This window comes from Mya arenaria, chromosome 8 (genome assembly GCF_026914265.1).
Source record: "Mya arenaria isolate MELC-2E11 chromosome 8, ASM2691426v1".
Taxonomy (NCBI): Eukaryota; Metazoa; Mollusca; class Bivalvia; order Myida; family Myidae; genus Mya; species Mya arenaria.
Window position 1 is genome coordinate 43,041,942 of NC_069129.1, and position 25,615 is coordinate 43,067,556.

The 25,615-nt window shown below is 36.9% G+C and overlaps 3 protein-coding genes across 6 annotated transcripts in view; 2 read left to right on the forward strand and 1 right to left on the reverse strand.

Annotated features, from left to right (window-relative positions):
• Positions 1–3,507: 3,507 nt before the first annotated feature.
• Positions 3,508–25,615, reverse strand: part of LOC128243270 (centrosomal protein of 89 kDa-like) — a 47,856-nt gene continuing 25,748 nt past the window's right edge. For all 4 annotated transcript variants that reach the window (XM_052960921.1, XM_052960920.1, XM_052960923.1 and 1 more), the window contains 9 exons: positions 14,435–14,550; positions 13,827–14,007; positions 12,876–13,043; positions 12,313–12,412; positions 10,585–10,626; positions 9,376–9,465; positions 8,644–8,690; positions 7,751–7,873; positions 3,508–7,232 (listed from right to left, as the gene is read on the reverse strand). In XM_052960921.1, coding sequence (XP_052816881.1) covers positions 7,037–7,232; positions 7,751–7,873; positions 8,644–8,690; positions 9,376–9,465; positions 10,585–10,626; positions 12,313–12,412; positions 12,876–13,043; positions 13,827–14,007; positions 14,435–14,550 — 1,063 coding nt within the window. In that variant the 3' untranslated portion in view covers positions 3,508–7,036. The remainder of the gene's footprint in view (positions 7,233–7,750; positions 7,874–8,643; positions 8,691–9,375; positions 9,466–10,584; positions 10,627–12,312; positions 12,413–12,875; positions 13,044–13,826; positions 14,008–14,434; positions 14,551–25,615) is intronic.
• On the forward strand, positions 3,665–5,062 carry LOC128244212 (collagen alpha-2(I) chain-like). Its single transcript, XM_052962228.1, has one exon. The coding sequence runs from the start codon at positions 3,665–3,667 to the stop codon at positions 5,060–5,062; it is 1,398 nt and encodes a 465-aa protein (XP_052818188.1).
• On the forward strand, positions 18,984–20,772 carry LOC128243271 (uncharacterized). Its single transcript, XM_052960924.1, has 2 exons — positions 18,984–19,982; positions 20,647–20,772. The coding sequence occupies exons 1-2, from the start codon at positions 19,282–19,284 to the stop codon at positions 20,684–20,686; spliced, it is 741 nt and encodes a 246-aa protein (XP_052816884.1). The 5' UTR covers positions 18,984–19,281; the 3' UTR covers positions 20,687–20,772.

Below are 25,615 nucleotides of genomic sequence, written 5' to 3' on the forward strand. Positions count from 1 at the left end.
AATAACGTTGGCATAAACGCCAATGTGTATACCGTCGGTTCGATCATAGACAAAGACAATTGATTTAAAAAGAACGAAAAAAAAACACATTTGTTTACTGTAACTGTTCACCAAATGCCAAAACGTATTATCTATAAGTCCTATCAGCAGAAAGGACAACCTGAAATTGCTACCAATGCACTTTGCACCGGCCTTTAATGCTTACCTTTTCGTACACTTTCAGCCATACAGTTCAGAACGAACGGTTAGGTTTAGTCTGAACGTTATTTGTTTCCCGTTAATTGTAAAGAAAGTTCTATTTACTTATATTTAGTCGCTATCTTTGGCACCATGTTGCGCGCAAGTGTAGTCTGCGATATGCAAACGAGTGTAAGCAAAAATATCCTGAAAGAAAACCCTATGGCCCAGAGTAGCGACAACCAACATTATGTGTTCACCACTGCGTTAACGTTTAATATTTTTCGAGCAATTGGAAAAGACAAAATTGAACGAGAGAGTTTCAAGGTTCGCAATGATAGTGTCATTATTTTTTCTGGAGTCGGTACTGGCATGAGGTTTTTCTTCACCAGTGGATTGCGCCAGTAGTGGGACATTCACAATTTTAGTCAGCTAATTAGGCAGGAGTTATACTTTCACCAGTGGGCTGCGGCAGTAGAGGGACATATACAGCTTTAGTCGGTTCATTTGGCAGGAGGTTTGTCTTCACCAGTGGAATGCGGCAGTAGAGGGACATTCACAGCTTTAGTCCGTTCATTTGGCAGGAGGTGTGTCTTCAACAGTGGGCTGCGGCATTCGAGGGACATTCACAGCTTTAGTCAGTTCATTTCACCAGTGTTCTGCGGCAGTAGAGGGATATTCACAGCTTTAGTCAGCTCATTTGCCATGTGTGTCTGCACCAGTGGGCTGCGGCAGTCGAGAGAAACTCACAGCTTTAGTCAGTTTATTTGGCAGGAGGCGTGTCTTCACCAGTGGGCTGCGACCTTCGTGTGACATTCACAGCTTTAGTCAGTTCATTTGGCAGGCGGACAGCTTGAGTCAGTACATTTGGCGGGATTTAAACGTTAACCAGTAGGTTGCGGCAGTAGAGGGACATTCACATCTTTAGTCCGTACATTTGGCAGGAGTTAAATGTTCACCAGTGGGCTGCGGCAGTAGAGGGACATTCACAGCTTTAGTCCGTTCATTTGGCAGGAGGTTTGTCTTCACCAGTGGAATGCGGCAGTAGAGGGACATTCACAGCTTTAGTCCGTTCATTTGGCAGGAGTTAAATGTTCACCAGTGGACTGCGGCAGTAGAGGGACATTCACAGCTTTAGTCCGTTCATTTGGCAGGAGTTATACGTTCACCATTGGGTTGCGGCAGTAAAAGGACATTCACAGCTTTAGTCCGTTCATTTGGCAGGAGTTATACGTTCACCAGTGGGCTGCGACAGAAGAGGGACATTCACAGCTTTTGTCCGTTCATTTGGCAGGCGTTATACGTTCACCAGTGGGCTGCGGCATTTGAGGGACATTCACAGCTTTAGTCCGTTCATTTGGCAGGCGTTATACGTTCACCAGTGGGCTGCGGCATTCGAGGGACATTCACAGCTTTAGTCAGCTCATTTGCAGGTGTGGCTTTACCAGTGGGCTGCGGCATTCGAGGGACATTCAAAGCTTTAGTCAGCTCATTTACAGGTGTGGCTTTACCAGTGGGCTGCGGCATTCAAGGGACATTCACAGCTTTAATCAGTTCATTTGGCAGGAGGTGTGTCTTCACCAGTGGGCTGCGGCATTCGAGGGACATTCACAGCCTTAGGCAGCTTATTTGGCAGGTGTGTCTTCACTTTTGGGCTGCGACATTCGAGGGACATTCACAGCTTCAGTCAGTTCATTTGTTGTTTTTTTACATGATTTAAGCAATCATACTAAGGCGACTATAAATTAATAGCATGATAGATTTACATACCCGCCTGCTCCCTCTTTTGCCCGCCGTCCCTATTTCTTTGACTCAAATAAAAATATGAATCCGTCCGGTACTGTCAAGGAATGGCGTTTATTCCTGCATACGGTGTCGATGCATGACTTTTATATTTAAAATTGGAGAATTGTTGTGATGGTGTTCGTGGATCGTCTAGAAACACATGTATATATTTTCTTATGCATAAAGAAAGAGCATGAGCCCATATTCAACGGTAAAACAGTCACCGTAGAAAAAAGTCACCCCCGCCCCCATTTAAAAAGAAATTTGAATGAAAATCTACCAATCAATTTATATAACCCATATGGTTAACAGAGCAAATAGCATTACTATTGGTAATGATTTGTCCGTGTTTCATTATTATAATAACAAAGAAAGCACTGTTTCTGATCAATGCATAATCTTCTAAAGGAATAGACAATAGTGTGTATTGGGCATTAGCAAACTAGTTAAGTTAACTGGATATAAATGTTTTGCAATATTTTGGAGAACAAATAAAGACAATCGATTTGTAAATGTTATAAAAAAATATTATTATTTATATTTTTTTATAATCTACATATGTTTCAAAGCGATGTCGGACCACTTTTAGTCTCTGACTTTAACAGTTTTATTTCAACGAGAAAGATAAGTACAACATATAATTGTATGTCTTTAATTTACAATATATCATCAATAAATTTACATAATATGCGAAATAAATATTTAGATTATTATGTAAAAAGCAAGATCTATTAAAACAGAGTGAAAGAACAAGCATATACATAAAAAAGAAAACTGAGCAAAAAAAGCATTTGCATTAGATGTTACCAAAGTTTATTATATTACCTGGACCCATGATCATAAGGTCTGGGGCGATGGTTACGCAGTCTCAAGTCTTATTCAGATTCAAGTAGTTAAATCGTTTCGAGTTGAGTAATGAAAAAGAAATTTGCAGAATTTTATTACTATTCAAAATCGTACAATTATTTACATATATCTTTTGTAAAAACGAAGACAATAATTGAAATAATTTTCTAACTCTGAGGTTAGACTTGTACAAAGTAACTTGGTATTGTTCATAGTCATGGCCCCAGGCCCAAATACCACAAAAAAACTTAAGTCAAATCGAAATCTCTGACTCAAAACATTTCAACACTTGACATCAAAAGGTATTAAAAATTCTATGTTTTTACACCTTTTAAAATCCCATTCTCTCATAGATTTTTTTTATTAAAAGCTTTAGTTAAGATTACAAAGAACAATTATTTTACAGCATAAAATATAATTGATTACAACTCACTATTTGAACAATTACTCAAGTTCATTTTTGCTTCAGAATAAGTTTTCTTTGAAAAATTGATAAAAGGCTTTTATCATCACATTCTATGCAAAAATATGGCTTTAAAATTTAAATGCAAGTTTTTTATTGGTACTGTGCTTTTATGTGGTAAAATGAGTTTAGACGAAGAAAGAGATTTTACTTGAGTATTCCTGTGATAATTGGGTCAGGAATCTGAGTTTGAGATTCAAGACTTAAATTGCAAATTGAGATTCACTTGCAACAATAATTAGCAAAATGCTGCTGATGCAAACAACTGAATGTATAACATATGACTTACTTTACTTCAATTGGTTAAACTTTAGCCAAATTATTATTATAAATGACTTGTTGTTCATTTCAATAATTCCATTTTTGAGTCTGAGTTTCAAACTTAGACTCGATATGTTAGCGTATATAGGCCCAGTTGGATGGCTCAATACGTTAGCGAATATAGGCCCAGTTGGATGGCTCAAGACGTTAGCGAATATAGGCCAAGTTGGATGGCTCAATACGTTAGCGTATATAGGCCCAGTTGGATGGCTCAATACGTTAGCGAATATAGGCCCAGTTGGATGGCTCAAGACGTTAGCGAATATAGGCCCAGTTGGATGGCTCAATACGTTAGCGAATAAAGGCCCAGTTGGATGGCTCAATACGTTAGCGTATATAAGCCCAGTTGGATGGCTCAATACGTTAGCGTATATAGGCCCAGTTGGATGGCTCCAGACGTTAGCGTATATAGGCCCAGTTGGATGGCTCCAGACGTTAGCGTATATAGGCCCAGTTGGAAGGCTCCAGACGTTAGCGTATATAGGCCCAGTTGGATGGCTCAAGACGTTAGCGAGTATAGGCCCAGTCGGATGGCTCCAGACGTTATCGTATATAGGCCCAGTCGGATGGCTCCAGACGTTATCGTATATAGGCCCAGTCGGATGGCTCCAGATGTTATCGAATATAGGCCCAGTCGGATGGCTCCAGACGTTAGCGAATATAGGCCCAGTCGGATGGCTCCAGACGTTAGCGTATATAGGCCCAGTCGGATGGCTCAAGACGTTAGCGTATATAGGCCCAGTCGGATGGCTCAAGACGTTAGCGTATATAGGCCCAGTTGGATGGCTCAAGACGTTAGCGTATATAGGCCCAGTTGGATGGCTCAAGACGTTAGCGTATATAGGCCCAGTTGGATGGCTCAAGACGTTAGCGTATATAGGCCCAGTTGGATGGCTCAAGACGTTAGCGTATATAGGCCCAGTTGGATGGCTCAAGACGCTAGCGTATATAGGCCCAGTTGGATGGCTCAAGACGCTAGCGAATATAGGCCCAGTTGGATGGCTCAAGACGCTAGCGTATATAGGCCCAGTTGGATGGCTCAAGACGCTAGCGAATATAGGCCCAGTTGGATGGCTCAAGACGTTAGCGTATATAGGACCAGTTGGATGGCTCAAGACGTTAGTGAATATAGGACCAGTTGGATGGCTCAAGACGTTAGCGAATATAGGACCAGTTGGATGGCTCAAGACGTTAGCGAATATAGGACCAGTTGGATGGCTCAAGACGTTAGCGAATATAGGACCAGTTGGATGGCTCAAGACGTTAGCGAATATAGGACCAGTTGGATGGCTCAAGACGTTAGCGAATATAGGCCAAGTTGGATGGCTCAAGACGTTAGCGTATATAGGCCCAGTTGGATGGCTCAAGACGTTAGCGTATATAGGCCCAGTTGGATGGCTCAGGACGTTAGCGAATATAGGCCCAGTTGGATGGCTCAGGACGTTAGCTAATATAGGCCCAGTTGGATGACTCAAGACGTTAGCGAATATAGGGCCAGTTGGATGGCTCAATTCATTGGAACTCTAGCCACTGGATTGGCTTAAATTTTGGGGCAACACTAAAATTGGTTAGAACATATACATTATAAAAGAAGCTGTGTGTTCTGAACCGTATGTGAAATGCAATCACCAATAAATTGTTATTGAACAAAATGTATCAAATGCAAATTGGTGGCAGTGAAAATATTATAAAATACTCCAAATAAAAATCACAGTTAAAACAATGTAATGTATTCTCTGTCACAATATAATCTTCGTTTTGAAGGAATTTTCATGCTGGTATTCATAAAACATCTTGAGTAATTTCTTAACTAAAGAAGTCGATATTCTATCATTTTCATAGACAAATTTATTTTAGATAGTATTAAGTCATTATAACATATGACCAGTCAGATATATACATAAGGGAAATAACTTTGTCAGAAAATGACTTAAGATGTTTTATGAATACAGGCCCATGTATTAATTACACTACTTGTTTTAAGTTATCATTTATAAATAAAATAAGTTATCTCTTATAAATTAACTATTGCGATAAAGTTCCCTCCAAAATAATAATTTTCAGAACGTATCACAGAATATTTGTAATGTGAATAACAGAATTAGGCAATAACATGTTTTAGTTAACAGATTCTGTATTAAAAAGGCTAAAACATATAAGTTTAAAAAAAGCTGTAACATCTGTAATATATGTGTATTGATATAAAAGAGAGGAGATGGGGGTGCTATTGTTTTCCTTACGAAAATATATCAACAGATAACAGATAAAAACATTTTAGTTACAATAAAAGTTTGGTTACAATAAAATCGAAAGCTGCCTATTAAAAGTAAGAATGACTTTGAGACTGGCTTAACTACTAAACTACTAACAGTAGTATCCATATATTCGAATGAGTATGTGAAATTATCCTAATATCAATAATATAGAAACAACTAACAATTCTGCGTAATTCATTTGTCAACGACATAACAAACCTATTTGCAATCATTTTCTATACTTCGGAACTACTACAATAAACAGGTCGACAAAATGATTCTAATTTTAACTAACTACATTATTATTGTTATCACGTCTACAAATTAACATCTCGTTGTATTGTACAGTAAAGCTTAGAATCCTGTCTTCTAAGAAAGTTAAGAGCCCTTTCTTATAAAACAGTTGAAAAATTTTCTTCTAAGAAAGATTAGAACCATGTATTTTAACAAAGTTTAAAACCTGTCTTTTAACAAAGATTAGAAATATGTCTTTTAACAAAGTTTAAAACCAGTCTTTTAACAAAGATTAGAACCCTGTCTCCTAATAAAAGTTTGAAGAATGTCTTCTAGCCTTCTAACAAAGTTTAGAACATTGTCTTCTTACAATGTATATTCTCCACTTTCATTAAGTTACATACATTTTATATTGATTATCCATCAATTATACAATACAAATATATGATTAGACTAGATTTTTTGTCTTGAAACATTTCTGTACACTTAAATCCATTCTCTTGGCTACTTAGAATGTCCAGCATTGCTTTTTCAGTGTTTCCTTTTCAAGGCTAAAATCGAAACAAAAAGGTTACACTGAACCTATTTTATAATTATACCAGTAAACAAGAGAACTAAAATTGACAAAAGACTGCTTCGTTTCCCCAATAGGAAAACGATTCTCATTTATATAATGTTTGACTTTTTTTGTGTATGTATGACTATCAGAAAAAAAACACATTTTTTAATATATTTTTCTCTTGTAAGTGTTACCATGCATTTGCACCTAAGTATATTCTATATACATTAAACTTAAGAGCAGATATATCCGCTAGCAAGGTCACACTCATGGTATTAGGTGGTATAATATTATAGCAACTTCTGACAAGCAATATGGATAAGCACCTTTATAAAAATAGTACATCAACCTGAAACATACAGAGTACAAAAGATCCCAGCCAATATGCAAGATCATTCACGAAAAATCATGTTTCTCTCCTTCATCGTCAGATGACACATGTAAAGTATCGAGTTTATCATGCGCGTCTAACGCATCAGATAGTCCCGTGTGTTTTCGTAGCTGATGAACACTCTTGTGGACTTCCTCGCGTATTCTTACGTTCTCCGAGTTGGCAGATTGCCAAACGGCTTCCATTTGTTCTTCCAGATCCCTTAAATAACAAAATGCACAGTAATTGTATTTCAGTGAAGTGAATATAAGCGGTAATCTTATTGGGCAATACGTAGATTTTATCCACCTCCGCCCAATTGTATAAAAGCAGTTATATTTTTTATTTAGATAAAGTTAGTCAAAACCTGATTGGTCAATATTTATCCAAACATAACTATCGACCAGTTAAACTGAATGAGTGTTCAAACTTACCAAATAACCTGCTGATAGGCTATCCAGTTCTTTTTTCAATTGGCCTCTCATGTTTTATTTTCTCATGTTACTCATTGTTCATTAACTAATACACTAACATTTGCTTTCAAAACAAAAGGACATCACAAAGGTTGCAAATAAATGTACACTAACTTATTAATGCCACAGATAAAATCCAGTAAGTATTAAAATGTAAGTGTAATCACAACCAAGCAAAGACAAGTATTAAATAAACACTTTGTATTGATTATAATGGTGAACTTCATCCTCCAAAATTTCTTCCAGCAAACTCTATATTTAGCTCACCTTTTGTGTACAGCACCCTCCTGAATCATGTCCTCTTTTTCACGTACAAGGTTCCGCAAATGATTTATCTCCCTTTCATACTCGCGCTTCTGCGAGTTAAATAGCTCTTCCTGCTCCTTTAATCTATAGGGTAAGATAAGATATAGTTTATGTCACATGAATAAAATGTGATGACAGCTCTAAAGATCTCTACTAATGTATAATTATATAATAATTATACAGTTATAAAAGCATATTTTTTCAAGAAAATAAGAAAATTCACCAGTCGTAGATGATAACCAGAGGGTAGGTTTTAACGATCTTATTCCATATAAGTCATCAATCTTAATTATCTAAGTGTCATATTTTTGTTATTTTGCTACTTATTTGTGTGAATAGAACTAAAACCAGTATCAAAAAAACACAAAGTTGAGGGAATTAAAAAATGCAATGTGTTGCCATTTGCGACATTATTATTTTACATTTGTGACATTTATACAGAAGATTGATAAAGTTATAACTAAGATCTTTGAATAAGATGGGGCCATAGAATCTGATACATTAACCATATAATCTTTTATTCCAGGTTCCGTGTTTGCTTACCACTTTAATACTGTTTTACATAAAGTGTGTAAATAATTGCTAAACAAGGTACTTGCAACATATACCGGTATGGCCAGACTTACCAATATTGTCTTTCACATAACATTTGTACAATAAAATGAATATTTCCAGTTTTGAGTTTCAAAATAGGTCTCAAGACGTTAGTGACACAGGCCCTGCCTCTTTGTATATATCCAAAGAATGCAATACTTAAATTATTTAAGACATAATATTAAACACAATATACACGAATGCTTGTTTGTGTGCAAAGTACTGTCAATTATGATAATAAGAAACAATTATCAACTTACCTCTCTGCCACTGTCCCAATTCTGGCTGCAGCTTTCATCTTGTACAACTGAAAAAGAAAAACAGCATCAAACAAATATTTGTGGAAGTATTACACAAAAAGAGCTGTTGGGATTTTCTTCAGAGGTTTTAGCTACCAGCTCAGATTGATGAACATAAGTAGAACTCAACGTATTGAATGTGTCGCCTTTCAGAAGCACCTGTCATTTTTTCTAGTAAAGTCAATAAGACATTCAACTTTTACATTTTGATAACAAAACAACCAAACAAAGGGACCAAATAATGTCCATGACCAATGTGCATACCAGGTTTGAAGACTTAGAAACCATACAATGTCAATGACCAAAGTGCATACCAGGTTTGAAGACTTAGAAACCATACAATGTCCATGGCCAATGTGCATACCTAGTTTGAAGGGCCACATTATGTCCATGACTAATATGAATACCGATTTTGAAGTTTTAGGGACAACATAATCTCCATGGCCAATGTGCATACCGAGTTTGAAGACTTAGGGACCATATAATGTCCATGACCAATATGCGTACTAAGTTTTGAAGACTCTAAACCAAGTTATTCAAAAGGTATTGATTGGAACATTGAAAATTTGTCTAAGTCGTTAACAATTCCACGACTACTTTCTTTCAGTTCACATACTTGTCAGCTGGAAACAAACAGAAATGAAATAAACGAGTTGCTAGTGGATCCTTACAGTGGATAATAGTATTAGTTACCTTAAGTTTTTCCTCCATTTTGCCAACAGTGAGGTTTCCCTGCATTAGTTTCTTCATGGCCTTCTTCGTTTCCAACTCATGCTCCTTTGCCTTAAACAGACATGTTATCATGATAGTAACCCTACTTTGAAAAAGAATCCGCGTACAGAGCTTGAGCCCATATCAATTGTACACCAAATTGTCATATTACCAATACAGATATCGTGTAGTCAGTTTTTGAAAACAGGACTTCTGATTTGTTGTTATATCTCTTCAGAATTAAGAGCTTTATATGTCAGTTTCAGCAAGTTTGTTAGATTTTATAGGTTCAACCTTCAATTGTATGTATGCCACTCATTAAAAAAAATGACTGGATTTCTTGATCTTATGGCATTTTGCTGTAGGCTTTGGTCAAATCACAATAACAAGATATGAAATGAAACATTTATTTTCAAATTTATTGATCACATCAAATCAAAATGCTTACATCTTGATAGTTTCTTCTGTTTAATGATTAGGGACAATTCGAAGAAAAGTATTATCACTTTGAGTATGTGTTATAGCTTTTCTCATACCTATATTAATGGTTAATTTTATTATGCTATTTGTTGAATTATACAGATGTATCAGTGCAATTAGCAAGTTAAACATTGAAATATTTTTTTTATTTTTTTTTACTGTTTTGAGCCCATTCGCACTACCAAATCAAATGTAAGAGCGCACAGGGCACTGACTCTATTTCAACAACGTCATTTCCAAAATGACGTTGCATTCGAATACAATTCTACATGTTTTTTTAGTATGGATACCAAAAGAAAAATAAGATCTTGTGGTTATGACACTGGTGGAATAAAGCCCTTGGTGCTTAGTTGCTAAAATATATTTTGATTTTACACTGAAATAAGCATTCTTCGCACACCCTACATAAGATGACTCAAACATTTGACCATGTTGAAAATCCTTATCTTGATCACGTCAAAGATGTAAAAAAAAACGTATGTAAAAATGAATTAAAATACATATTTACTATAGTTTGTTTAACTGATGTGGGAGAAAAAGCAATTACAATGGTCACTCTTGTGAGATCCCATCCTTCATGCAGGTTGTTCTCCATTAACTTGGTAAACCTTTTCTCCGCAAAAGAAACTCTGCTTGTGTTGGAATCAGCCTACATTCTCAGCAATGGAAGATTCCAAGTCTTATAACCTTCTTTATCTTTACAGTACTTACCACTTTCTCATAAGTGTCTCTCTCAAATGCACTTTTCTCTGCCTGAAATACAGAAATATACAAGCAAGAATGATTTGGCTTTCTTATCATCAATGTACAAATGTATTTAATATCATAAATTACGTTGCCGTAATGAAATAACATAATGAATTTTTATCATATATACTTTTGGTATATAACTTATGTTATACCTTTCAAAATACCATGACAATAGATACATGGAGAAGTGTTGCATCTGAGATATCTTTAGGTATAATAACACACAGCGACTCTAGGGCAATACATGGAGCAGTGTTGTATCGGAGATATCTTTAGGTATATTAACACACAGCGACTCTATGAACAATACATGGAGCAGTGTTGCATCTGAGATATCTTTAGGTATAATAACACACAGCGACTCTAGGGCAATACATGGAGCAGTGTTGTATCGGAGATATCTTTAGGTATATTAACACACAGCGACTCTATGACAATACATGGAGCAGTGTTGTATCTGAGATATCTTTAGGTATATTAACACACAGCGACTCTATGACAATACATGGAGCAGTGTTGTATCTGAGATATCTTTAGGTATATTAACACACAGCCAATCTATGACAATACATGGAGCAGTGTTGTATCTGAGATATCTTTAGGTATATTAACACACAGCCAATCTATGACAATACATGGAGCAGTGTTGTATCTGAGATATCATTAGGTATATTAACACACAGCTAATCTATGACAATACATGGAGCAGTGTTGTATCTGAGATATCTTTAGGTATATTAACACACAGCTAATCTATGACAATACATGGAGCAGTGTTGTATCTGAGATATCTTTAGGTATATTAACACACAGCTAATCTATGACAATACATGGAGCAGTGTTGTATCTGAGATATCTTTAGGTATAATAACACACAGCGACTCTAGGGCAATACATGGAGCAGTGTTGCATCTGAGATATCTTTAGGTATATTAACACACAGCGACTCTATGACAATACATGGAGCAGTGTTGTATCTGAGATATCTTTAGGTATATTAACACACAGCCAATCTATGACAATACATGGAGCAGTGTTGTATCTGAGATATCTTTAGGTATATTAACACACAGCCAATCTATTACAATACATGGAGCAGTGTTGTATCTGAGATATCTTTAGGTATAATAACACACAGCGACTCTAGGACAATACATGGAGCAGTGTTGTATCTGAGATATCTTTAGGTATATTACCACACAGCGACTCTATGACAATACATGGAGCAGTGTTGCATCTTTAAGGGCTATTCCAGTAAAACATATAACCCACGGGGGGAAGGCAATTATTTAAAAATATATGGGTGGGTGTCTTTTTTTGACCCTGAAAGAGTAAATTTGCTTCTGTAGGGGGGTGGTGTATTTTAAAAGTGCCTTCTCCTGGGGGTTATATGTTTAAATGTAATAGCCCTTATAATAACACACAACAATTTTATGAAAAGACATTGAGCAGTGTTCAATCAGAGATGTCTTTCACATATTTTTGATATCAGTTATAGAATGGATGAAAGCGAAGATGTTCACATTTTTTATTTACATCACGTGGGACCTTTTTGCTTTGATATTTGTACTCAAGATAACACACGACTGTCAAACAATTCTGATACCTGCCTGAATGGTATTTAGTATTTGCCTTTGACCAAAAATATAACAACACTGCAATCAAGGACAGATGATATGTATAGCTTACCACTTTAATGAGTGATCCCATGTAATCCTGCACCGACATCTCCTTGTTTTCTGACTGTTCTATTGCACGCTGAAGAAACATCATCTTTTGTTGGGCTCGTCTGGATGGGGAAAAAGAACAGTTTAAAAACAATGGCTTTTCTATACTAATACCAATTGTTTTCAAAGAACACTAATTTTATAAAAATGAAATATTCAATAATTTTTAACAAACTTTGCACAAGAAGAGAGAAACCGTTAAAATTATCTTCTTTACTTCTCACTTAATCAAAGGGCAAGGTCAATGCAACTTACTAGCTAGAGTAATGAGACTTGCTATCGCCGATACCAACACTGAAGCCACAGCGATATGTTACGAAAACCAAGACAAGCTGAAAGCCTCCCATCTATAATTTTTCGTAAAGTTATTACAAGCTGCAACAATAAAAGTAGCTGACAGATTTATGGATAAGGCTCTCTGTGAGATGTGGCTTGTTCTCTGAAGTAAGCTTTATGACCTTTTAGGGGAGGCCCTTCCAAAGCATCCTTATAAATACAAAATAAAATAAAGAGCTGTCACACTACCTGACAGATTTATGCATGAGCCTGGCCTCAACACTGTGTCTTTTGTTCTCGGCTGTAAGCTCTATGACTTGTGAGGCCAGGCCCTTCCTTTCGGCCTGGGATGCATGCAGCTTCCCATTGACAGCCTCTAGCTCCTGTCTGTGGGCCTCATCGGCGTCCGATAACTTCCTTAAATAGATTATCAAAGGTATGACATTATGAACTCCCTTTTAGTTACCTACAGTTTGAAATAAGCCAAGAATAAAATTTCACCTAGATGTCCTGTCTGTGGGCCACAATGTGTAAGATAACTTTCTTAAGGAAAAATTCTTGAGGCAAAAATAATGTTGTTACCTCCCTTTGATATAAGAACATTCGAATGGGTTTGTATAATTCACAACCCTGTACCTTGCCATTTTCTATTCAAGTTCCTGTCTGTAGGCTACATTGCGTCAGATAAATTCCTTTAAGGGAAATCTTTGTTATCTCCCTTTCAAATAAGATATTTCAAGGGTGATTATAAGATTCACAAGCCTGCAGCTTGCCATTTACATATTCAAGCTTCTGTCTCTAGGCCACAGTGTGTCAGATAACTTCCTTACAGGGTACTCTTTAGGCAAAAATACATAACCATGTTATCTCTCTTTGATATAATCACATTTAAGGGAGTAATTAGTATTTAAAATCCTACATATTGCCATTTACACCCTCTAGCTCTTATCTATTGGCCAAGTTACTATATAAAATAAAGCTGACGCATATTCAAGATACTTTTTCAATTTATAACATAATATCACATACTAACTATCTGATACAAAATCATACTTTATAGAAACCTAAAACCCTATCACACAAAGCTGGTACATATTAAAATTTTAAAATAAAGGACTTCTTACTTTTTTTAATTATTCGGCGGAAATTCAAGAAATATATCATGATCACCAGAAAATATCAATTCCCTCCACAACTCACTTTTTCATGTCTGCAATTTCCCTGATGTGCTGCTCATGTGGTATGGCACCATGTGACTGGGAGAGTAGTGCGTCATGCCGCTGTTTAATTTCCCGCTGGGCTGTGCGAGCAGATTCCAACTCTTTTTCAACTTCTCCCTTCTCTTCTTTTAATATTACGACCTGCTTTGACAGCTTACCAACTAAAATGATGGTTAGAATAAGTTGTAACTACTTTTTTTACAAGGAGTATATACCAATGACATGATATTAGTATATTATTCAAAATTTAATAATAGTTGTATAAATTCCGAATTTTTGATATTTTTCTGACTGAAAACAAACACGTTAAGGTATAAAACAACTTTTATGAAGTTTTGGTCTTAATAATAGAATCAAAATCACAAGGTCCTTTGTTAAGACTAAGTATGCAAATTTAGATAGTCACAACACAATGATAATTTGAATTGCTTCCACATTTCATGGTATGGTTTTCACAATATATAGCAAACTAAAGAATGTATGTCGTGATGTTATCGTGACTTCTATATATAACAAAATAATAATGCGATATAAAATGATTTTTTTAGGAGATGAAATCAATCGACAATATTTTCTAATGCATTTCACCTTCTCGTAAATGCGCCTGGTGTAGATCGTGCGTTTTCTCGTCCTTAACGCTGATCTGTTCCAGTAGATTCTGGTTTTCCTCGAGCACCAGACGAGCATTCTCTTTCATCTGTTCCCTACAAACCAACAGAGCTTTTAAAGGGCTACAAAATAAGTATACACTTGATAGATGATTTTCTAAATATATTTACACATTATTATGTTTAATACATTTGACATTAATAATCCAAATTAAAAATATATTCGATTTGTGTACAGTTAAACAAAATGTAAGCCTTTATAAATGGGCTTTTCAATTAATAGCTACGTGGCACATATTCACTGGTTAAAAGAGTGTCAAATTATTTCCTGCATCTATGAGTGAATTCTATATTGTGCCCCTTTAAGATTAAAATGTTAATTTATATGAATTCATTTTGACTTCATGTAAAAAAAGCTGAATAGGTTATAGATTTACTTTCAAGATATAGCTGTTTCCTTGGTAGAAGCTCAAACTCATGTCAATTTTAAGACCACCTGAGAAAGCATTTCTTATTGAAAATAGAACCCAAAACCTCTTGACTAAGAGGCAGACAACTATGACCAAAAGATTAATATCATTGTCTATTACAATTTTGAATCTATATAAAAACAAGAGATGTTTGTCAAACATTATGCCCCCCTGAGCGCCATGTTGTCAGGATTATTTGGGCAATTGAATGAAATATGCATGGACCTTTAGGGCCATGGGTTAAGGCAGTGTCAAGTTATCACACAGACAAGCTTTTTTTCCGTTCAAGGTCACTGTGACCTTGACCTTTGATCTGATGACTCCTAAACTCAATAGGGGTCATCTACCGGTCAGGCCCAGCCTCCATGTTGAGTTTGATGATAATAGGTCCAGGCATTGTTGAGATTTCACTGGGAGAAGCTTGGCTAACTTTTCACAATTAAGGTCACCGTGACCTTGAACTCTGGATCTATGACCCCAAAAATGAAAAGGGGGTCATTTACTAATCAGGGCAAACCTTCATGTCAAGTTTGATGATCATAGGTCAATGAATTGTTAAGTTTGCCTTAATGGTCACTGATGTTGACCTTTGATCCGATGACCCCTAAAATCAATAGGGGTCATCTACTGGTCAGGCACAACCTCCAAGTCAAGTTTGAGGGCCATGGGTGCAGGCATTGTCGAGTTATCACTCAGACACCCTTTAACCAATCAAGGTCACTGTGACTTTGACCTTTGGCCCGATGACCCCCCAAAACAATAGGGGTCATCTACTGGTCAGACCCACCTTCCATATCAAGTTTGATGACCATAGGTCTAGGCATTGTTGAGTTATCACTCGGACAAGCTGTACAATTATTTAATCATTAAAGGTCAGTGTGACCATGACCTTTGACCCGATGAGCCCTAAAATCATTAGGGGTCATTTACTGGTCAGACATAACCTCCAAGTCAAGTTTGAGGGCCATGGGTGCAGGCATTGTCGAGTTATCACTCGAACAACCCTTTATCATTCAAGGTCACTGTGACCTTGACTTTTTGCCCGATGACCCCCAAAATCAATAGGGGTCATCTACTGGTCAGACCCAACCTCAAAGTCAGGTTTGAGGGCCATGGGTGCAGGCATTGTAGTTATCAATCGGACAACCTTTTATCATTAAAGGTCACTTTGACCTTGACCTTTGACCCGATGAGCCCTAAAATCACTGGGAGTCATCTACAGGTCAGGCCCAACCTCCAAGTCAAGTTTGAGGGCCATGGGTGCAGGCATTGTCGAGTTATCACTCAGACACCCTTTAACCAATCAAGGTCACTGTGACTTTGACCTTTGGCCTTATGACAACCCCAAAACAATAGGGGTCATCTACTGGTCAGGCCCAACTTCCATATCAAGTTTGATGACCATAGGTCTAGGCATTGTTGAGTTTTATCACTCGGACATGCTTTAAAATTATTTAATCATTAAAGATCACAGTGGCCTTGACCTTTGACCCGATGAGCCCTAAAATCAATAGGGGTCATTTACTGGTCAGGCCCAACCTTCATGTCAAGTTTGATGACCATACCTCCAGGAATTGTTGAGTTATCACTCAGACAAGCTTTGGTCTACCGACGGACCAACCGACCAACCGACCTACCGACCAACATGTGCAAAGCAATATACCCTTCTTCTTCGAAGGGGGGCATAAAAATCCCTAAATTCCTACTTTTGTTAATGTACGAAAGCAATAAGGCAGTATTCATAAAGTATTCATTTCCTAACTTAAGTTACTTTCCTAATTAAAGTTTCTCTTACTTTGTTCTGTTTACTTTATAGAAAAAAAACAAATTAATTTTAGGTGAAAAACACAATTTTTTTCTTTAAATGGACAAGGAACATTTTACAAAAAAACACAACTTCAATGAGTTAATGACTAAAGAAGTTATAAATTCCGTCCCAGCTATGCTAAATTTAGAACTAGCTCAGCCAGCACTTAACCATGACAGGTGTGCTTGTTTTGAATTTGATACTGTAAATATGTACATGTAACTATGTGAGGTAAATAATATTCTATAAACAAAGCATTATATCATTCTGTTTTTTCCTATTATCTACACTACACTGTTGAACTCAGCTGCCAAAATATAATTGTTGGTCTTAAACTAGTCAAATTATGGTTCAATGATATCGACTCCATTCAAATAGCTGATTTGAATTTAAAAAGACATTTTGAAAGTATTAATTATAGTTTAAACTTGTTTACTTTACAGCAATTGTTCAACAAGTCATTATATCATAATATTACGTTAATCACTCCCGTTGGCACGATTTAATACGTGTTGCCTCGTTTTGTGGGGAAACTGGAGTACCCAGAAGAAACCCACATGTCCGGCTTGATAAGCTCAAACCAAACTTAATTCCAACCCAGGCGGAAAATCAAACCCGGGACGCCTAAATGAAAAGCGAATGCGCTAACCACTGCACTAAAGGGACAAACTCTTGAATATTAAAGGAATAGGGGTCACCTGTATTTGAATGGATTTGTTAAGTTTAAAAAAGAATCATGAATTCTTTGAAAAGGACCATGCGCTGACCTAATGTTATAAAACCCCAACCTTAAAACATTTAGGGGCCATCTTATTGATGAACGTAAAGCACTATATCGCAAGATCAAGATCCTTAATTGAAGACCAAGTGAGTGTCAGAAATGAAACTAAAGCTGTCACAGAATGTGATTAATACTCTACCACGACAAAGTGTCAGAATGCCAAATAAATTCAAAATTTGACCGTATATGACAAAGATAAGGACCTGACACAATCATCACTAATGCTTATTCAGGCAAACAGACTAAGTGTGCTGTGACCTTGATCTCAATGGAAGGGACGCGTGTCTTGTGTGTGACACATGCTCATACTTTATAATAATGGAGGTTACTTGCGCAGAATATTTTTAAAATCCGACAGTGTATGACAAAGATACGGACTGGACACAACATATTATCAGGCTTATACAGCAAAACTTTCAAATAATAAAAATATAAGTCTTTGTAAAAGGATTTTATGGCAACATGGCCCCAATTTCCACACATACATCAATAAATTGCTTAAATTGCTTTATTTATTTTTAATATTAAAATTTAATCAGTAGATGACCATTATGCATTAAATTGAAACAAAAAAATGCATCAATCTATATTGTGCCTCTTTAAAAAATCAACCAATGCTGGGTTTAAAGTGGTAAAACCAGTAGAGTAAATTAATTCATTAATTTAACCAAAGCATTGTTTTAGAAACATTTAGAAGGCATTTAAGTAAGCCTCGATTATTCATTAAAATTAAAAACAAAAATTGCATCAACCTATATTGAGGCCCTTTAAAGGAATTCAACCCATGTAAGGTGGTAAAGGGGTAAACAAGATGAGTAAGTTAATGAGTAATTAGTAATGACCAAAGCACTTTTTTTCGAAACCGGGCTTGAATAAAGGCAGGGCCCAATATCACTTACATCTTGAGTCTGAGTTTAGGCTCAGAAAAACAGAATTCTTAAATGTCTCAAAATGAACTTAATATAATTAATTCTGACAAAAGTTGTGTGCCTGATTGTAGAACTGGTCGGGGTTGGGTTTTTTACCAATTTTGATCATTTAACAAAATTTTGAATGCACAAACAATGCACTTCTAAGTCTGAGTCTCAAGCTTAGACACATGCCACATGTGAATACTATAAGACCAATATTCAATAACATATGTTAATATTTAAATGCCATAAATCATCCATATGTAATGTAATTATTTGTTCACAGCAAATGTGTAAATAACTTTTAATTAATGTATGTTCTACATATATGGCCAGTTTTATGCTGATTGTTCTTTAAATAAAGATTAGACAACAAAATGAAAGCATGTAGTTTTGTGTCAAAAGTCTAAAATTCAGACTTAGGTTAAGATTTCAAGTTCAAATAGCGGTAGATATTTATATAAAAAACTTTATTAGGGAATTCCCGTTAAAAACCATTTCATAACAAAACCATTAAGTTTCAAGTAATTTGAGTAGAAGATTTGAGACATTTTCTTTTTGAACATTTATCTTTTGGCAATCTTTATACAAGCAGCTTTATTCACTAGTAGTACATTATCTTGCTATATGTATCGACTGTCATGATGCAGACAACTTTGTGATTATCTGTCTACTATCAAAATGAATACTGGTTAAACCAACAAAAGCAGCTCATGAATCAGAAAGGAAGTTAAATCAATGCTTGGAATACAAAAGTGAAAAATCATTGAATAAAGTTACATTATTGCAATGTACATACTAAGGATAAGTACCACAAATAACTTGATTTCATTAAAACTTATTTTGAAAAACTGAACTATGGATAGTGATAGGGAGAGTGAAAGACTGTTTTCCCTGAGGCTGTCCCGTGTGATGGGGGATATCGGCGTCAACAGCTGGGTGATTGCCAGGAGAAGGAGAACACACCTACAGATTGAGACTATAAGGAATGTTTATAAGGTGTTGAAAGATGTGAATGATACTGATTACATATTTGGAAGTCAGAGTGAGGCAACAACCACTCCTGGGATGGACTCAGATACTGACTATTTGTTTAGTGATAACAGAGAACATGTGGCTCTTTCATGGAGGGACTGGCAATATGGAAAGCCAAATCTTCTGGTGTTAAAGGATGAGCACACTCCTCCCCAAGTCTGCTACTTACAAAGACTGAGAAGTGACTGCCCACTATCAGTACTACACCCAAAAGGTCCTGATGATGTGTTGGATGAAGATGGGAGAGTTTTATTGACTAATACAATGGTACAATTACAGGACTTTGTGCAGAGCTTAAGTGAGTCTGGTGAAATATTTCGACATGGCCCATCAATGACACATGATAAAAATCATGACACTGTCCACGCATACCATTGTGGACAGCTGCCAGACGAATGCCTGTTCATGTTCCACAGACCACGCCCCGGACACTGGCCTAGACCTGACACACTAGCCCGGGCCAGGGAGACTGGTGTATTCCTGGTGCCACAGGGCTACACTGAGAGTCCAACTAAAAAATCTAGGTGTAGTTCTACAACATTCATGGTTCCTTTCAAGTTAACCAGTTACCCTTATTCAAAATGGCAATGGAGATTTTCAACTTCTTTGATGGAACGATTTCTAATATTTGATTTTAGCACTGTTCAAGTGAAAACATATACAATTACCAAAATAATTAGAAAAACTTTATTCAAGCCTTCGTTTCAAGACAGATTTAGCACTTTTCACATTAAAACTGCAATGATGTTTACAATAGAAAACTATCCAGCTGAGATATGGAGGGAAGACAATATTGTGAGTTGTGTGTGTCTAGTTTTGAAAACTTTAAAACGATGGGTAAAACAGAAACACTGTCCCCACTTCACAATCTCTGGAGTTAATCTGTTTGTGGGAAAGTTAAACTCTTGGGAGCTGCCTAAACTATGCAGCATCATTTCCAATATAATCGACACAAAACTGCTGTGTTTGTTCAGTATTCGCATGGACAATGTTGGATTGAGATTGCTACAGTGCTCAGATCATGAAAATGTTTCATGCCAGAATGTGAGCACAAGAACCCAGACCTGTACTGATATTCTGTACCTGATACTGTTTCTACAGAAAACATCGAATATTATATTAATTTTTGATCTATTGATAACTAATAATTCAGTTGATGAAATTGCAAACCACTTGTTTATTCTTCAGAGCATGTCAAATAACCAAAGTGACCTACAACAGGAAGTAGTTTCTGTGCTGACCCCATTCCTATGCAGCACCCTTGCCTCCATCCAGGCTTCAAGGTGCATCTACCTGGGACAACCAGTCACACTGGATATCTTAATCTGGTACCAGCTGTCACTGGACTCTGACCTTATGTCCAGTAGGTTAAAGTTTGCCTCCATATTGTACTGCAGCGGGCAGTATGAGATAGCTGCAGAAGTACTGACTAACTGTGAAGGACTGTTGGGGCCAGAAGTGTGTCAGTATTGTAACCATTATGGAAGAAAATCATTGTTACCAAGCACTGAGTATCAGAACAAGCTGACCATTTTGTCAACCACTGAAGTACTAAAGAAACATACAATGGTGTGCATAACTTTCACAAAAAATGAAATACACTGCATTCCGCAACATCTTCAATTTGAAATGAGAAGATGTATTGGAGTTGACTACGCATCAAATAAACACTGTTGGAAAATAAATGTTGTCACTGACTGTATCCCATTTCTGTACTACCTACAACATCTCACCTTCAGGGAGCTACATCAACCTATGAGAGCACTAACAGCACGACATAACCTACAAGAGTACACAATGGAGACTGAACATGGCCATATTGACACAGCCTTTAACATGCTGGGCCACTGCTATGAACTACAGAATATGCAGGACCTTGCTTGGATTTGCTACAACAAATCATTGGAAATCTATGACAGAGACAATGCTGCCACCTGGCATGCAGCCAGGATACTACATCAGTTTTTGAATAGCTGATATATATGTTGATACAGTCTTCAACAAGCTGGGCCACTGTTTTGATTTCAGAACAGGCTGGACCTGGCCTGGATGTGCTACAGTGTATCATTGGAAATCTATGACACAGGGAATGCTGCCACCTGGCACGCAGCCAGGATACTACATCAGTTTTTACATAGCTCATATCCACGATGATACAGTCTTCAATATGCTGGGCCACTGTTTTGAACTTCAGAACAGGCTGGACCTGGCCTGAATGTGCTACAGTGTATCATTGGAAATATAGGACTGAGACAATGATTCCACCTGGCAAGCCATTAGGATACTTATACAGTTTTTCCATTAAGCCACAAAATCCCACACTGTTACTTTTAAAACACTTCTATAAGATATTTTTAACCACTTGACTTATATATATAAATGTGAAACATATGTAAGTGTGTTTTCATTTAATATCAAATAAAATATTGATAAAAATATTTTAACATTAGAAAAAAAGGTTTGCGAAAAAAAATAATGGACCAGACAATTGAAACCACGCCTCCCCCCCAGGTCCGGGGTATAGCGGGGACTTTGACTTTCGGTCCAGCCATTTCCCGGCTATCCCTGGTATACCCCCTGACCGGGGGGCCTTGAAACAACTGACTAGTGCTTAAGTATTTAAACAAAAATTGAGTGGGTCTTTCATTCATGTGGACATGTACAGTATATCATTGGAAATCCATGACAGTTACCACCTAGCAAGCGGCCAGGGTACTCCAACAGCTTTTACATTATGCCACAATGTTACTTATGAAACAAGGATTGCCATGATTTGTATAAGATATTATGTTACCACTTATGACGAAGTTATGTATAGAAATGTGAAATATGTGTATGTGGGTTTTCATGTGTAATTAAATAAAATATTGATAAAGAAAAAGATGGTTTCAAGTGTTGCAACATAATTAAGTATTGTACAGAGCAATTAAAGAAATCAAGTGTAATTTGTTCTACTGAAGGTCAATGTGGAGACTATTTCACATAAGGAAGATAAAAAAATACTGGTACCATTGTTTAACCATATAAAGCACAAAACATTGAGAAAAGGCTATGGACAGCAATCTTATGCACGACACCTGCTCAAATGATGATCATTTCTGTCAAACAATTTTAAACCCAAACCTTGATCGACAAATTAATTAATTGACCGGACACAAACTATCGTCAGTAAAGCTTCCGTTCGAAAACATACTCAGTTCAGAAGGTTGCTATGACATTGACCTTAAGGTAGGGATGCTGTTTTACAGGAAACACATCCTCATACTATGGGGATCACGTTTATCATAAAGAAGATATGGACCGGAGTTTTAAGTTTTATCAGTAAGGCTTATATTGAAAAAACATAAAAGCAAGTAAAGAAGCTTTGCTTTGCTATGCCAAATCAGTTTAAAATCCTACCATGAATGAGAAAGATATGGACCGAAAAATAATGGGATGGACCAAAAAACACATACATTAAAGGCCATCAATGAGACCCAGTGAGTGTCAGAAATAAAACTCGAGCTTTCACAGAATGTGATCATTAACCCCATACGCCAAAGTGATGGAATGTCAAAAAATCAAAATATGACCTTATATGACAAAAAAAACAAGAGAAGTTTGTCAAACATTATGCCCCCCTGAGCATGTTGTCAGGATTAAATGGACAATTGAATGAAATATGCATGGACCGAAATGACAGCTGATTTGTTGCTGTTTTAAGATTATGATCATTAAAGTGTGAGGATAAAGTGTGTTATGACCGTCATGACCTTTGACTCTATGAACTCAAAATCCAGAGTCATCAGCTGGTCACCAGAAACCTAAATGTCAAGTTTGAGGGCCATGGGTGCAGGCATTGTCAAGTTATCACAAGACAAGTTTTTTTCGTTCAAGGTCACTGTGACCTTGACCTTTGACCTGATGACCCCTTAAATCATAAGGGGTCATCTACAAGTCAGATGCAACTCCAAGTCAAGTTTGAAGGCCATGGGTTCAGGCATTGTTGAGTTATCACTCTGACAACCTTTTACCATTCAAAATCACTGTGACCTTGACCTATGGCTCTATGAATCCTAAAATCAATAAGGGTGATCTACTGGTCAGGCTTAACATCCATGTCAAGTTTAATGATCATAGGTTCAGGCATTGTTGAGAAATCAGTGGGGGAAGATTTGTTAACTTTTTTGCGTTAAAGGTTACTGTGACATTGACCTTGGCCTGATGACCCCCAAAGTGGATAGGGGTCATCTACTGGGCAGGCCCAACCTTCATGTCAAGTTTGATGACCATAGGTCCAAGAATTGTCGAGTTTGCTTTCAAGGTCACTGTGACCTTGACCTTGGACCCCTTAAATCAATAGGGGTCATCTACTGGTCAGGCCCAACCTCCATGTCAAGTTTGAGGGCCATGGGTGCAGGCATTGTTGAGTTATCACTTGGACAACCTTTTATCATTCAAGGTCACTGTGACCTTGACCTTTGGCCCAATGACCCCTAAAATTAATAGGGACAATCTTCTGGCCAGGCTCAATCTCAAAATCAAGTTTGAGGGCCATGGGTGCAGGCATTGTTGAGTTATCACTCGGGCAACCTTTTACCATTCCAGGTCACTGTGACCTTGACCTTTGGCTAGATGACCCCCAAAAACCATAGGGGTCATCTCCTGGTCAGGCCAATTCTCCAAGTCAAATTTGAGGGCCATGGGTGCAGGCATTGTTGAGTTATCAATCGGACAACCTTTTACCATTCAAGGTCACTGTGACCTTGACCTTTGGCCCAATGACCCCCAAAACAATAGGGTCATCTACTGGTCAGGCCCAACCTCCAAGTCAAGTTTGAGGGCCATGGGTGCAGGCATTGTTGAGTTATCACATGAACAACCTTTTACCATTAAAGGTCACTGTGACCTTGACCTTTGACCCATTGAGCCCAAAAAACAATAGGGGTCAGCTACTGGTTAGGCCCAACCTCCAAGTCAAGTTTGTCACGTTATCACTCGGACAACCTTTTACCATTCAAGGTCACTGTGACCTTGACCTTTGGCCTGATGACCCCCAAAAACAATAGGGGTCAACTACTGGTCAGGCCCAACCTCCATGTCAAGTTTGAGGGCCATGGGTGCAGGCATTGTCACGTTATCACTCGGACAACCTTTACCATTCAAGGTCACTGTGACCTTGACCTTTGGCCTGATGACCCCAAAAACAAGAGGCACATCAGTGCCTGTGCTCCACTGGCCAAAAGGTTCAAGCAAAGACCACCTAACGAACATTTTCGTCAAGTTTCATAGAAATACAATCATCAATTTTTGAGGAGAAGTTATTTAAAAAAAAAAATTACTTTAATAGCTCTGGCTGCCATGTTGTGCAGTGGACCGAAATGATTTGGGCAATTTGAGTAAAGGAGCACCAAACAAACATTTCTGTCAAGTTTTATCGAAAAAAGGTCATCGGTTTCGACGACAAGTCGTATAAAGTTTTTTTTATTTTTTAGCTCTGGCAGCCATGGTGTGCAGTGGACTGGAACCATTTAACAAATTTTGGTTAATGACCACCCAAGGAACATTTCTGTCAAGTTTCCTCAAAATCTGATCATCGGTTAACATTTAATCTGAATAGATTATGAAGCAAATATCTAACCTGAACAAGAACTGACGAGATAGAATCGACTTGGTGTTTCACTTACACTTTTCGGCCATTTAAGCTACTAAAAATAGCTGTTTCATAAACTTTCAGAATGTCACTTAAACGAAAATTAATGTTCAGTCTATATATACTTTCCTATGTATAAATGTAAGGTTTTTAAATTGATCTTTTTGTGAGAACTTTATGCTTATATGTTTACTCATAAATTATTATTGTTTAAAAATTATTTAAAGATGCTATACGTGAAAAATTAAGACATTATTTTTTTTTCTATTAAAGGGAGGTAATTCAGTAGTAAAATGTAATCAAAGCTATTAAAGCATGGCATTTCTTTTCTAACCATGTTGATATTATTACAGTCTATTCAAGCAAGATGCCTTTTGTTTTTACATAGTACCCATAGGTTCTGAAAAACAAGGAGCACTATTCCCAACAGAAGGATGTCACTCCCTATCACTGCATGAGCATCATAATAAAGAAATGTTTACTCAAACTGCAAGCTGCTCAATTGAAATAGGTATTTACCTCAAG